At 41.1% G+C, this 16,394-nt stretch overlaps 1 protein-coding gene across 1 annotated transcript in view; it reads right to left on the bottom strand.

The window, feature by feature from the left end:
- The window catches only part of AMBRA1 (autophagy and beclin 1 regulator 1), a 137,453-nt gene that overhangs the window by 91,723 nt on the left and 29,336 nt on the right, over positions 1–16,394 (bottom strand). Inside the window, exons 8-9 of the mRNA XM_082484831.1 lie at positions 11,961–12,047; positions 5,096–5,278 (exon numbers count right to left, since the gene is read on the bottom strand). Coding sequence (XP_082340957.1) covers positions 5,096–5,278; positions 11,961–12,047 — 270 coding nt within the window. The remainder of the gene's footprint in view (positions 1–5,095; positions 5,279–11,960; positions 12,048–16,394) is intronic.

The raw sequence follows: 16,394 nt of genomic DNA, 5'->3' as shown, positions 1-16,394 counted from the left end.
TACTTGAATGAGTTTCTTTTGCAGAAGTTGAAGGTTGTCACAGGAAGGAAAAAACACTCTGAAATACACAAATGCACAGTGAACAGCTGGGAAGGAGAGCAGTAAAGACCAAGACTGGCTGTATGAAGAGTCCGAGTTCTACCCATGTGCTCTTAGAAGTTGGTGTGCTAAGGGAAAACAGCATGTGTGTTGTGAATGATTACATTTCTACAGATCAGTGCTCCCATTGCTCTGTGTCTCTAGCAAACAACAAAATAGAGACAGACTGAACAGGTTGAAACTGCATTTAAATACAGGCATAGAATTCCTTCGCAAGGGTAAGGAAGAAGTTATTTCAGTAACTGGTAATCTCCAACCTCTCTCTCTCCTCAAACTTTCCAAAATCTCTACCTCAGCCATAAAGCAAACAACATGCTTATTCTCACCATGACACACAACTCCCTCCCTGAAAGCCACTTCCACCATTCCACTTGGGAAGCACTAGGGAGAACTGTATCCAAACCCAAACCTACTACGCAAGCACATACTACTGAGTAATCACACTGCCACAGCCAGTCTCCCCTTCTCTCATTGCATAATGTTAGTTCAGACAGTTCCTAATTAATATTTTCAGGTACCAATGCACAAGTCAAGGTTCTTAAAGAAGCTAACAAAAAAAAGATGCTTTAAATGAAGACACTCCAAAAAAAGGGTGATTGCCTGGATACCTCTCCCGCATGCCTAAACAGCTGTGCACTTTTCTCCTTAATACATAAAAAAGTTAAAACAAAATGCCAGCTTGAAGTGGAGCACCGACCATGACACAAAACAGGCTCCTAAGCCCAACACTTCACCTATGGAAGAGGCCAAAAAGAATCTACCATGCCATTCTCCAAAATAAAATCATATTCAAGAAACCAGAAGTGAGACTTACAGCTTTAATGGAGTGGCAGTCAGCTGGCAGATTGCAATCTTAGAACCTTTTAAGCCAAGAGGCTATTGGAGGAACTTAGATTGGGCAGTTCTTGCCATGACAGTGTCAATAAAGCAACCAAAAATGGCAGAAGACAGACATGGTGGATACTCTTTTATCTTACACACTTACAAAGGGACCCCTGCAAGATGCCCATTTGAGAAACCACAAGTCTTGCTCCAGAACATGCCTTAAACAAAAGGATTTTAAGTTGACAAATAAAGCCAAATAACATCACCTTGAATCTTGTAAGCTTTCCGTAAGTGTTTCATCATCTCTGCAAAGCAAGAGCCTGCTTCCACAAAAGCAAAATGCCCATTAAGGTCTCAGTAAAACAGTGTCTACAGTGCTCATATTCTCTGTCTGGGTGCTCCATGGTGTCTCAAAAGAAATCAAAAAGATAAAGCACCAAAACAAGATTTTGGGCCTGGAAGGTAAAGCCTTCCTACTCTGTGACAATGGCACAACTGAATGGATCCACTCCAGCACAGGTCCTCCTGGAAGGAACGAAAAAGGAGAGGATAGAAAGGGGAAAAGCTGCAGACATTAAAAGAGTGTAATCTCCAAGCTCCTTCATATCTATATTCTACCAGGCAGCCCACTCTCAAAACAAAAAAGTCGTCAGCCACAGTCACACCTTTAGCCTTGGCTTGAAAGCCTTTATAGAGCTGTAGTGAAGGATTTGAGCAACACTTTCAGACAGTGAGGTGGTGCACTGTCCTATATATCTGCTTTTCAGTCTGACAGATAAAACGAGCCTGTATTTGTTCCCATGCTTACTGCCGACAAAAAGAGACATAGATGGCCAGAATTTATCTGCTGAAACACCTTCACATTCTGATTATGGTGACAGATTTGGTATTACATATGAAAAAAATTAGCTTGCGATATCCAAGGAGTCCTAGAAGCATCACCCAGTCTCCAGCATCAGAGCTGTTCTAGACTAAAGGAAGTCTCTAGAAGAGACCCAGTTAAACTTGTTGAAGAAATCAAAAGAAAAGACAGTTTAGCTCAATAAATCTAAATTTAGTTTGTGATCTAAACATAAAACACTCAAAAAAACCCTTGAAATTAGCAAGTTCAACATCTAGGACTTGTCTCTAAAGAATCTATTTTACCAGTTATGCTAGAAGACTAAAGTGCTGTCATTCTCCATTCAGAGATTCTTATCCCAGAATATAAGAGGCCATTTCATTTTAGGTTAGGATTCTGCTAAAGCTAACCTTAAAACCCACTCATATCAATTTATCTGTTAATAACCTAATATTACAATCTGTATATATATTACAAACGGTATTAATGCTTTCATGCAGACATGACTAAATTTACAGTTGTCAGTTGCATTCAATAAGCAGTAAGATGACAACAGTGACAGCTTAAACACAGGCAGCACACATAGAGAGATAACATCTTATTATACCAAATAACACAGGTATAGCTTGTGTCTCCCTCCCCCCTGCTGTCCATAAAAGCTGGTGTAATAGAAGCATATTACTAATACCTACACAAAAAACACTCTACTTCACATTCTTATACCAACACTACTGCTATTGCTATCACAAACTAAATGTATCTATGAATTAATTCAAATGAGATTCTGAAGAAATTGCATGGGGGAAATGACACCATTAGTCTGACACACAGGAAAAGAGGCTTTAGCTTAAATTTAGAGGCCACATGCACACAAACAGTGCAGAGGCCAAGTTTTTCATGCCCCTTACTAGGTCATTAGGTAAGCAAAGCTGAAAAGATAAAATAATAAATCATAGAGGAGAAAAAACCTCAGAAGCTCACAAAAGATGAGAGCTGAGGAAGGCTTGTCTCCCAGGCACCCTGCACAAGCACAGTGCTCACTCCTCGCTCCGAGCCAAGAATAGTAAAATTAACTGCTGTTAAATGCCCCTTACACCTTTCTCTTGATCTCTATGAAAATGAAAGAAGAGAGAATATTAACAACTATGTTAACCAGTTTAGAAAGATAAAGCACCAAGGCAATTTGCTATGGCTTTTAAATTAAAAATAATCACTGGATTCCAGGAGAAAAGCGTGAGCTGCAGACAGCTACACACAGTTCAAACTCCGTGTCCTACATCAGATCTGGAAAAACGGGGAAAGGGAAGCCAGAGCACCTAGGTCGGGGCAAGAAAGAAATACACGAAGAAATACACGACACTGCTCAGATGAACAAGCAAAGAAGGAGAGACACAGGAGTGAAAAGGAGAAGAAAGAACTCTGTAGAAGAGATTTCATTGTGAAGTGTCAGCAGAAGTAAAATGAGTCACGAGACAAGTTCCAGCTCCAAGGACCCCTACACAGCAGCTCCTTCTAATCAGCCAAGAGAAATAATGAAGCAGAGAAGGAAAAAGACAGCATGTCTTGAATGCACAGACCAGAATTCAATATGAAATATTCAACCATCAAATTCAGCCACTGCACAGTAAGGAATAAACACTTCTTCTTGCTCAGTATGAAATGAAAGACAACCTTAGCATGGCTGATTGAATTGCTTCCCTGACTTGGTGCTCTTACTGTGTGAATATTATCTGCAGGGGAACACACTTCTCTGCAGGCATTTGCCCAGCTCTATGAATGAAGAATTTACCATCTTTTCTCTTCCCAGCAGAACAAGTCTCTCCAGACAAATGAAATTAAATAATGGAAATACTAAATGTCCGTGCTTGTGATGCGCCCGCCTCACAAAATGGGCCCAGCAGCCACCATATTTCTGCTCTTCCACACCACGAAGCTGCTTGGAGAAAGCTACTAGGCAGTGAGTCTTCTGCATTACCTCCCCTCATTTACTTCTTACACAAACAAGGCCACAATGACAGGGAAGACATTCACTCACCCTGTACTTCTGAATATTTGTTGGAGCATGAAATGACAGCTTCAGAGAACAACATTCCAGCAGGGGGCGGGGGCGGGAGGGGGGTGGTTTACCACGACTTAAAAAGTCAGAAAGGGATTACTATCTTGCTTTTCTGGGAATAGCTAGTGTTACCAGCGTCCTTCATAAAGGGACTTCACCCTGACACAAAGGACATGCAGCTTTAACATCACGGCATCTCAAGTATGTGCCAGTGAAGCAAGCAAACATGAAAGCTGTGATAGTAGCAAAGTTGACAGCATCCTCTGCTGGCAGCAGCAACAAAAAAGCCCAGCTTTTTGAAGAGTTCACAGCTCCAGTCAAACACACCTCCCTACCACACTACCACCTGAGAATACTTCTATGACTGTGCTCAGAATCATCCTGTTTTAATCACAATATATGCAAAGGGAGAAAAAAAAAAATCAGTGAAATACTTAAAGTACCCAGGGAAAATCCCATATTTAAAATTAAATGTCTGAAGGCAGACTAGAAAAGGTCATATTCCCTTTTCTGCTAAAACAGATTTTAACCTAAATTCCTATGCTCTTGGCCTCCATGCCATTTAAACAATCCATTACTGTATTTCCATTTATGGGAAAGGGTTTGCAATAAATTTGTTTGCTGGGATTACACTGGGTATCACTAGAAGTTCAAAAGCAGATGTTGGAGAGCAGACTTTAAAAGCTTGTCAGGAGAACTCCTCAGAAAGAAACAGTGTCTTACAGGAGTGCTGTTCTAAAGTTTGGATGCAGGGCCATTCCTCACTTTGACACAATAGGCCATTTGCTCTCCTTACAGGAAACTAAACCTTAACACACATTCACAAAACCACAAATCCAATCCGAGGAACTTCAGCTATTTTGACAAAGTTGTACAGATAGAGCAAGTAAAAGTAACAGAACATGTCTGACTGTGTCCTACAGCCTTAAACCAAAGAACTAAGCCTTGCAAAACCTCTTAGTGGTTCCTGTTCTATCTCAAGATTTGAAGGCTCTAGTAAACTCTTGGCTCCCCATCTGTTCCATGGGAGAAAAAGATTCTCCTTTTCTTTATTTAACCAGTCTTTTAAATGTTTGAGATAGCCTGATGCGTTCAAGGTAGCCTAAGACCCATTTGTAGCAATCACTGCTCTAATTATTGATTGAATGACTGGACTTAACCTTTTCCTACAGGAAGCCTGAGATGTCTTTGATTGGTAAACAGTAGGAAGCCACAAAGCAGTATTATGCTGACAACAGGCTCAAGTAAGAGGGCAAGGCAGCATGCACACTTACTCAAAATCTTCAAATTCCAGATCATTTCCCTCTACAGATGGGCTTGAGTTCTCTGAAGTGGAAGAAGAGGAGGAGGAAGAGCGAAGACGGTTTTGTTGGTATCGCATAGAGCGCTGTCGAATACTGTCCCTCCGGGAAAGATACTGGATCATCCTCTGAGCATAATATGCAGCAGGAGACAACCTGAGCAAAAGATAGATATACAGACATTCGTTACACAAGTATAGAACAACAGCTAGTCCTATTTTTCCTTCTGAGCTCCAAGTGCCAGGACAGTAACAGCATATCACAAAATTGGCTGTTTGCATTTTATCCGTAAGACAGTAAATAAAGAAAGCAAGTAGAAGTAATTTTCCCTTTATACACTACACTCCCCCCGTGATTCTCTTGTTGTGCAAACAGAAGCACTACACAGTACCTATAGAAAAAAAGTTCATCCACAGCACAGAGAAGTTTGCTTCTCAGGACTCTGGAGCCCACTGTTTTATTACCAGTTCAAACAACTAACCCCAGCAAGCATCCCTGATAACAATCAAGCCCGCTCCCAACACTGCTTCCAATGCCCAACAGCAGCAGTGTTCAAATAAACATTGAAGGAAGGTGCTGTTGTTTTGAGGGTACTTATGGAGCACCTTAAGTATTAAGCAGGAGAAGAGAAAAGGTTTAACAGCTTTAACTACTTTGTAATCCAAATGATAGGGATTTCATTTCATCAGATCCACTAGATATATGTTAAGAGGAGCCTTAAAAGCCTTGCATCCCACCTAAAAGAAAACCTTTTCCTCTGCAATTAACTCTTAATTCTCTCTCATTCATAACTTGGCCTTTGTTTGCATCAGCTACCACGAGCCAGTATTACCCCCCTCCTTGATGCTAGAGAGGTAAAAAACAGTCTCTTTTCCTGCGCTGCATATATCCATAGCTCCTAGCACATGCTTTCTGTGACACACTCACTCAGTTTTAAAGTCAAGACACATCAGATGCTTGAATAATCGTTTCTTTAGCCTTACTTGGATTAGACTTGAACTCTAATTTAGAGGGGAGGAGGGGGGATAACAACAACCCTCCCCCAGGTAATTAGACATTAAGATGTCTATTCCTTTAACTTCTGGCTCCCTCCCTGACCCCCTTCCATATATGTTTTTGTATTTTTATGACCCTGGGAAGTACCAGCCTGGTAACTTGAACTGAATAAAAAAAAGAACAAAATCAATCTCATTTCCTGCAAAGGCACCATGGGCTACAGACCGATAATGGAGAGAGCAGCCCTAATTTTTAATCTACAAATGAAAGTGTGAACAGCTTTAAACAAAGAAAAGTGAAACAAAAAACCTCAAATGAACAATAACTTCCAGGGGATAGTCTAGAGATTAAAATATACTTATTTGCAGTCACAAAGAGAGGTGGCCTGTCTGCTTATAGGAATGCTACCAATCTTCAGAACACAGTTTCAAGCTAAATGCATTTTACAGTGGACCTCCCCGTCAGCCATTAAGACTCTTAAGCATATGTTCAACTTTATAGTGGCCAGTACCACACAGTTTCACTGTGTTACCACTACAACCAGCGACAAAAACGCAACCCCATAATCATCTCTGATAATAAGATTGTTAGAAGACTTTTTATTTTTCCTCCCTTCCAGAGCTGTGCCGATTCCATGAGAATATACTGGGAATAAGATCTTGCTTATATATGGGTAAGTTTCACATCCATAACAGCATGAGCAGCAAACAATCAGATCAGATCTGATAAAGTGCTCTGCTACTACCCGTAAAGTCTTATTTCAATGGAAAACTACATTTAATAATATTTCTAGAGACTGCTCCCTAGAGCAACGTGAAAGAAATGTACTAATTCTTCAAGGGATAAGATTGTATTAATGTTGTTTTGGCTGCAGACACCCATCAAGGACATTCAAACTCCCATTCTGCCATACATTCAGGGCATATAAGCAAAAGAGAAGGCAGTAAGAAAGAAGGAATTAGAAGTCATGTAGACACAAAGAGAGAGTGTCTTCCCCAAGGTAAGCTCCCTGTACCCTACTAGGCTGCCATCCTGGTAAAGAGGCAAAGTAGACAGACTACAGGCTCAGGGGTCTAAAAACTTAGTCAATAAACAGTAAAAGGGTAAGGGGAACCACACATTCGGTTTGTTTTGGATTCCTCCTGGATCTTTTATGCACTGTTTAATGAGTTACAGCTGTTCATGCTTATATAACGTAGAAGGCTTCACTGTACAAACACAGCACTTCTCTCTACTCCCCTGAAGACTTAACAGGCCAAGTACAAAAAAGCACAGCATTGTAGCAGTGCACTCATAAATGAGGAGCTGTTCTCTACTTTGGCCTTTTCCATAAGGCAAAGCCTCTACGTATGCCTAAAAATAAGCCTACAACATAATACGTGCACATAGAGAAAGAAAGGAACGTGGAAACAAGGCAACCCTGGAAAACATGAACAGTGGTCCCAGCAGTCCAGCAGTGTAATCACTGAAACTTTTTTCTTTGCTAATATCACACCAGGGGAGAGTTTTACAGAAGGATGTGAAGAATGGGTTTTGCAGACGTTCACTCTTCTCAGATTATGCAGCGCATCACAAGAAAAAACCACAATGATGCTTGTTAGAAGAACGAGTAGGCAATAAAGACTGGCCATAACGGATGACAAGATGCCAGATTCAGCTTCTTGACAGCACATAGTATGTAGACTGGATAGACTGTGTAAAAGATTTCCAAAGAGAAGACAAGAAACTTAAGTCTGGTACACAGAGACAAAGGCATGAGGGATAAAATACAAAAGGGCAGGGGAGAAACATATTCAAAGCAACAGGCTAAGGAATTAATCTTTGCAGATGAGCGCATGCAGGGCAAAAAAAAAATTAAAAAAAATAGTATTTGTCAGGGTGTATCTGCCTTTGGAATACAGTTACGACACAAATCAGAACCAGAACTGAGAGACAGCACAAGAGATTTAGCTGTGCTGGAGGGAGGAGAAGGCTACAAAGCAGCATAAGAAACACTGGTTAACATTAAACACACCTCTTCAGTTCATTCAGCTGTTGAACGCAACTGTAAATCAGACCAAAGTTAGTCTTCCAGCCGGCTAAACACATGCCAGTCACAGCAGGCTGCCTAGTCCATTTATTTCTCACCTGTGCTTCTAACAAAGCAGAGGCAAAAAAAACCAAAAAAAAAAACCAACCCACAGGTAGAGGTTATCCAGTAATTCTTAAACAAAGTGTGTTCACAGGACAGTAGGCTGTAATTGACAACACCACAGGAGCTAAATTAACCTAGTCTGAGGTGACTGGACCCCACTTACTGGAGCAGATGGTTCAGAGGAGGAGAGGCTATGCTGCCACACATGACCACCACAGAACAAGGTGCTGAGTGGGAGAAATGCTGCAATGCTAAAACCAGAACCAAACAGTTTCTGTCTCATCCAAAAACCATGTCACCGAGAGGCAGCGCATCTTCTAGGCACCCAATGCTGCTGGCCAGCCAGTGAGAAGTGGAACTGAGGGAAGGATATGTTTTGCTACCATCAGCAAAGTTTGACTATCTTGCTCTAAATGGCACCCTCAGCAATAAAAAGCAAGCTACTACAATGTCCTTCAGCTACAGCCAGATATCCAATCCAGCTGGTCATATTTATTGACAACATGAAAACTTTCACACAAAGCCTGCTTCTCTTACTCCCCCATTTTAGTATCTTCTCAGAAAGTAAATTTAAAAAAATAATAATAAAAAAAAAATCACAATAACATCAACTGGAGAATGACTCAACCCAGATGCCCAAGACAGCCAAAAGAATTGGTATATCTGCATCCAAGAGCACTATACTGCTGTGCAGACCCCCAAGCTTCCTAACAGTTCAGAAATACTGACACTACTCATCAACCCTGCCTTGATGCCGATGGCCAGGATGTACATTGACATCACAGCTTACACCTCTAAATGTCTCTCAGCCAAAAGACATGTTTTAAAGGGGTTACCTGATTGGTGTCATTAATTTCCTTGGTGTTATCTAAAGTGGCATGCATGCCACCAGCCCTTGAGCTGAAGGCAATGCTAGTAATGGCCACCAACTTTTGGTTGCTTCCATTCCACTTAAGCCTTCACCTCACAGGCATTATTCAGTCTGAGGGTCTCTTTCCAAGTAACTTTCTAGCAGCTTAGATTTTTTTTCTAGAGACCTACCAAACACCCTTGTGATACTTTATATATGCAGTCTGGGAGCATCTTTTTGAGTATTTCTATTTTAAAAAAATAAATTATAGGTGTTCTTTGATGACAGCTTTATTTGATTCCTCTGCAGATTGTTTTCTGAGCTTAGTACATATGGAAACTGTGGAGAAATGACAGAACAGCCAAGCTGACCTTAGAGAAGTTCAGCAAGGCCACTGAGAAAGACTGCTGCAGTCTACATTAGAATATTCATTCTAAATCTCAGGGAACTTCAAAAATGTTTTCCCTGCCTCACTCCTGACCTATGTTATTCAAATATAGCCCCATTACAGACAGTAGATGCAGAAACAAAACTAAACACACACACTCTTTAAAATAAGTGCTCCAGATCATGGACTTAAAAAAAAAAAAAAAAGACTCCATTGGAGACAGCTTGGTCTTAAGGAAGTATATATATTTAATATTTAAACACGCACACACAAAGACATATAGATGTTTATTTTAGCTTTGTTTCATTTTTCCACTTTGTTATTTAAAAATCTCTTTAAGTCATAACTTTCCATTACAAACTTAGGATGCTACAAAAAAAAAAAAACCAACTCGAAACACAGTAACACTCATTTTAATCACATCCCCAATTTCTAAGTTAAAGGGATAGTTAAAAAGATCCTACTGGCCTAGCACACCAGTAAGGTTTACGGAGGAAGACTCTGATCTTACCCCACTCAAACGTCCAGCTTATGCTGATCATACATCTATAAATCTCATTCTCTGAAAAGGGCAAGAATTTGCAACACTGGACTTTTCTTCCAAAGCTCCTTATAAACTCAAGCTACTATAGCTTCTACCACAACCTAAAAACACTTGAACTGTCACATGAAGAGCATCAAAACCGTTCAAAAATGGCTTCAAGTAGAAAAATATATCATGCTCCTTATGCTAGGAAATGTCTCAGGTATGATACCTTTTCATATATTTTACTGAGTTTCATCATAGCAGAGATCTGACAGAAGGGGGGGGGGGGACGGACGGACCACAAGAATTCAGTAACCTTGGCAGGCCCTTCTCCTTTTCTTTTTTAAAAGGCAGCTCCCAGAGAGCCAGAATCAGTTCTTACAATGTTTGCTCAATAAATCTGCTTGCTTTGGGTTACACATTCCAGAAATAAGGAATGGTTTACTTCCAGACATTTAGCAGCTCTTGGCATTCATAAATTGACCTGAATGTAGTAACACCTTTTAATTAACATTTGTAAAATATCATTTTCATCTTTCCAGGTAAATCAATCCCTTTACCTGTCATTTAATCAATTGCCATTTAGAAAGCTTTTACATTTATCAGCATCATTCTGACAGGCAGTTGCCAAGACCTTCTGCAGTTACCCAAGTTGGTTTCCCAATGAGCTTATGCAAAGGTAGCACACTCCACCTCACTTTCACCTCACTACAGTTTTATTTACATCATTCCTGAGCCTTTGAATTATTTTTACAAAGCAACATTCTTTGCAATAATTGGAAAAAAAAGCTTAATATAAGATTTCACCTCTACAAGGCTTTATCTACACAGATAGTTAGCAAGGAGCTATTTATCAGCACAATTATATCTTGCGGCCAGTTTGCAACATAGCCTTTTATTTCAGAACTTGTACTTCTGTACAAAAATGCAGATTTTGTTGTTAATGATGTAAAAGAGTGAGATTTAAAAAAAGAACAGCAGCAAAAGAAAAACCACACCCTCCTTCAGCAGCTTGCACATTTAATTTTCATACACTGGTATTCCTGTACGCTCCTTTATGATCAATCCTAGTAACCTTAATTTCATGCAGCTATGCCAAAGGTTCTGTCAGAGGCTAAATCAGATGTATTTCACACTTACTGAATTTTCCTCATTCATAGATAGCTTTGCTAAAACCATCTAAAGAAAGCTTATTTGTCATGATTTATTCTTTGAAAGTTTCCAAAGCTGCTTGCTGTTCACGATTCTATCATTTCTTCCGACAGAGTCTGTGGGTCACATTATCCCATCTGTTGCTTTATAATACACTAAGTAGAAACTGCAAAGATCACTCCTTTCCACTTATGCTTTTTCTAGCCCTCTAAAACACTCCCACCTTTTCTGGAGATTAAGCAGCACTACAGGTGTTTCAACGTCTAATGTCAATGATTCATGACTCTTCAGAAATACCTGTCAGTATTTTGTTCTTAGTTAAGTATACTTAAGACCCTGGTTATGCTCTCTCATATGGATATATTCATGGAGAAACTCCATTCTTCCAAGCATGTTGTCTGCTCATATCGGCTCTTAACTGCCTTTACTGCATTCTCCCTTACTCCTGAATAGACTATTTGTTTCCCTTTGTTTTTTGTCAGAAGAGATTTCAAATTTATTGATATCATGTCATTTACTGTTGGACCTGTTTGTCACCTAGTGTTCTCCACTCCAAACGAATTCAGGAATCCTTATGTGCTTACTTCTACAACAATTTCTTCCTCTTTTCCTCATTCTCTCCCAGACTTAACAGCATCTTCTCATATGGTTTGCACCCTGCCCCCATGTAAAGTCATTGAGGAGGAGATAGGCGCAATATTAGAATCATTCTGAAAGGATTCAGTGAGTTACACCGAAGTTATGCTATTATCTATGAAACTTAAATGCCTTTAGATTGCATTTAGCTCTTACCTGGCTGGATCTGGGTAGATCGGGTGTTCCCGGGACCCTGCTCCATCGTAGCGAGATAACGAAATGAGGGAAGACTCCAGCAACCTCCTAGAAAGAAAAAACGAACGACAAAGTCAAAGACCATTCAGGAACATCCCTCCTATTTATGCCCTACTTTCTGAAACCTCTTAAAACTATTTCTGTCATCAGTGCAGAGATTTCTGCAACGTACTGAACTGCTCACTGATGGCATAAGTGTTTTCAACCCATAGCTATTCAAAGTGTAATATTTTCACTGCACAAGACAAAGAACACCTCAAGTAAGGAAGAGTGGTCCCAAACCCGCTTCCAAGTTTCAAGAGAAAGACACAGATGCCACTTCTCCTTCAGAGACAAGACATGCCAATTCGTCAGGTCCGGAAACATTGACACTGCATTGGCCATCTGTCAAATTCTTACCTACTTAAAGGTGGCTACACAGGGAACAGGCCAAGGAGCATGGGACAAAGAACACAGCTTGGTATGCGGACTCTAAGGGCACCGCTGGTGTTTATTCACAGTAAGATATTCAATCCTAGTCTCAAGGCTCAGAAAGAGAGGTTTTCAGCTACAAAAAAAAAAATGTTCATTTCCTCTGTATCTTAATCAGCCACAGGGAGAGATACCAAATATTCACTCAAGAAGTAAATGTATGCAAATGCAGCCAGACAGCTTGAATATGTGAGAAGCAAGTCTGAGTCATGAAGGCAGCAGAATCAAAAGTATATAGCAGGAACACGTCCTCCACCCTGGCTTCTACACGCACCTCTATCTAGCTTCTTGTCATACAGCAGTGGATGGCATTGTTTCAAGACTGACTCATTCAAGCCTGTTGCAGCCATTAGATTAACAAGAGAGATGATTTGGGGCGGGTGCGGAGAGTGGAAAAAAATCAACTGCCAAAGTTTATAAGGCTGCTGAGCTCCCTTTCAAGTCTTTTTGCCTCAGAACTCCTGCTAAATTTTGTTTCCCAGTCTTTGTAACTTAAATGAAAACTGTTGTGGTTTAAAAGTCAAAGAAGTCCAACACCACATCTGTTCTATTCACCCACACACACAATTGGTGAGAAAGATTTTAACCTTTCAGTCTTAGCCCCACACTCCTAATTTGCAGTTAGCATTTGCAATGCAGGAGAGCAAGTGTCAACACAGGAAGCGGGAAGAAGGACCAGATATAATCGATGCCTGACTTCCCATTTCTAGCCAGATAAAGACAGTAGAAATGCAAATGAGACAGGTTTTTTCCAGCAGCAGCCCCCCCCAATCAGGATCTCAAGACAACTTTTCACTACCTGCCAGCAATTTAAACAAAAAATAATTTACTTCAATTTTGCATTATAAGTCTAGAATACAGAAAACAGCAAGACATTGCTCCAGTTACTTGGAAAGGCATGTGTCAGCTCAAGAGACGGCACTTGCTGCAAATCACTGGGACTCTACAGAAGGCAAGAAATCCTGTCCTCTCCAGCACTAAGTTGCTTGGCAACCATTTGTCTTATTCAAGAATAGTTATTACATCTCTTAAAGTTTAAGATGAATTAATTCCCCAAGTTACTGAGTTAAAAGCTCTAACCTTCAACACTGCTAGATAATAGGAATCCCTTGACTCCCCAGAAAGTTATCATACTTCAATCCTGACTTGCCAAACCCTCTCTCCTTCTCCAAATGTGTAAATCAATATATGCAAAAGCAGCTAATCCAGAACAAACGCAATAGTTTTATAAGGTATACCTGAAGTCCTATACCTATAAGGTATACCTATCACCTGCATCATATATAAACTGGTTTTACTCCTTCTGGGGGGAAAGGTAGACAGATTAAAATTAGCAGAAGGGATATTCTACCTGTTCAGTCAGCTGGCCCCTTTCTAAATCACTGGCTCAGATTTCAGAGACTGGGGTTACTGCCACCGCAATGCCAAAATGCTTTTTAAAAGTCTGCTCTTCAGAGCTGCTTATGCAAAGCACTCCAAAAACAGCAGTTTGTAAGCAGCCTGGATGTGCTGAGGCTGCCACCCTCCTGCCTAATCACTGGAGTTAACTGGGGAGAAAGGGCTCCCACAGCATGCAGAGCCTGGCAGGGCCACAACCCCAGAAACAGCAGCTGCCTCCTTACAGGTGTGAGCAACCTACACACAATGCAACTGGCTTGTTTGACACCATTTCCCTGCAATGCCTACAGTGTCCTGATTATGTACACACACAACTAATCATCCAGCTCACCATCCCTGTCAAAAGTCTTGGTGCCTATACACAATACCTTCTTTTCCAATCTTTCAGGGTCTACCCACTAAATGACACAGCAAAATCAGAGCCACGGGGAAAGGCGACCAGTACATGCTGCATGGCCCAGCAGGCTCTGTTAGAAAGGAGTCTCCAGGTACTCTCCAGCAATATTTCTCTCGTCACCTTTGGAAAGGCTGGCGGTTGCCTGAGAAGAGCACTGACTTAGGGGGATCACCTTCAGAAAGCAGTGAGCAGCTGTGCTGAAGGAAATCAAAATGGTACCAACCAGAGGGCAACAGAAGGGTGTGGAAGCAGGAGCAGGGCACACACTGTAGTAACACAGTATAGGTCTGCCACAAGTCCCTCTGCTTGGCTTGACAACAGCACTTTGAGGAATCTACACTCTGTCTGATCCTTGAAATAAATACTTGAAGAGCCTTGCTCTACCAGGTACCTGGCACCTCAGATGAGAGCTGCTATGTGGTGTTACTTTACTAAAACACAAACAAAGACTTGCCTGAGCCACAGGACAGCCAGGTATCTGGGTAATCAGACTTCCTGTAGGCCTCATAGACCTGTGATTTTACCCAAACAGCCTGCAGCTCCACCCCATGAAGCAACAGGAGCTGCTGCTGCTTCAGGAGCACTTCCTTCACCAGAAGGGCTCCCTAGGAAGATCAGTGGCTACGGGGTTGTGGAGCGTGGGGATGACAAACTCACTCTGGTAAACACACTCCCCAGGACCCTCTCCGAGGCTGCGCTGTCCCACGTTGAACGGTCTCGGCTAAGATGGACTTTCCAGCAGAGCCTTCCAAGAGCAAACTCAGCTCCTGCACTATCTCAGGCTGAGGCACACAAGCCACGTACTAGGGCCACATTCAGATCAAGTGGACATGGATAATTCAGTTAACAGTAACTGCTAAAAGCTATAGCTGATTTTAAGCCTGATTGGTAGTTCTTAATTGTCCTACAACTGTGCCCTCTCAGATCACAGAGCAATGAACAGGTAGATATAAATATATATAGTAGGCAAAAATCCAATACAAGGCAACATGCAATCTCATGAGATCCAGATGGACCATCTCTGTGCTTAATGCTCCAGAGAATAACAATGGCTGTACTGAAACCAGAGTACTAAACACAAAACCTATTATTTAACTAACTCATGCTAGACTGAGCCCTTGAGGCCCAAGTTACAGATCCAAATGCATTTGGTACTGACAAATGGGTTCAATAATAGATACAGTGCTATAATCATCAATAATAAAGTGTCTCATCCGTGACACTGGTAGTGTAACCTACTGTCCCCCAGGAAAGCACAGATAAATGTTTTTCAAGTAAGTCATGCTGCACTCTATCAAGTCTTAGGTGCCACATTCATAGTTTTTGCCACCCAAAACCCCAGAAGAGGGGTTCGGAGCAATTCTATTAAGGAGATAAACATAATTCATAGATGAATAGAAGCAGCTCTGTTACAGGGAACTGAGCCAGTAAACACCTCAGTTTCCAACAGAGAAGCATGCAAAGAGAGAACAGGAATGCATATTGCTTGCATCTCCTTTTGAAACATTTCAGTAGATCATGCTTGACTCTTGAATCCTTTCTGGAGCTTACAGCAAGCACCCTCTTCCTCTCCCACACCCCCCATTTTTGCTACCCAGATATATAACAGGCTAACACTAGGCTCTGTGGAAGCAATTGCTCCACTATCTCTGTCTAGACAATATGAAATTGTCACAAATGACATCTAAAGTACAATTAGCAGAGAAACTGCAATTTCCACTCTCCTCCTCCGCTCACCAGAAAAAAAAAAATAAAATAAAATCACACATTATCATCCTCCAGGTTGTCAGTCAACGCCGCAATGATTAAGATTATCTCTGCTCACCCTGAGAGATGCTTTTGGCCCAGCTTGCTAAAATAGGAGAATTTTATTTTTTTGTTGGTTTATTTTTTTTTTTATTAAAACTACTACAAGAAGATATAAATTGCCTCTGTTCAGCAGCATTGAGATCTCAGCAGACTCCTCTTCTGTCAGACATCAGTAGCTATGGAACCGCCGCTCTACACTCGCTCTGTTACCTCAGGTCTGCAAACAACAGCAATCACCAGCAAGGGGGGAAAGGAAGCAAGGTCCAAGTTACAGGACACCTTTAGAAAAGGGAGAGAGAAAGGCAGTGCACACACAAATG

The sequence above is a fragment of the Vanellus vanellus genome, assembly GCF_965231255.1.
Source record: "Vanellus vanellus genome assembly, chromosome: 6".
In the NCBI taxonomy this organism is placed as follows: Eukaryota; Metazoa; Chordata; class Aves; order Charadriiformes; family Charadriidae; genus Vanellus; species Vanellus vanellus.
This window is presented reverse-complemented; position numbering and strand designations above follow the sequence as displayed.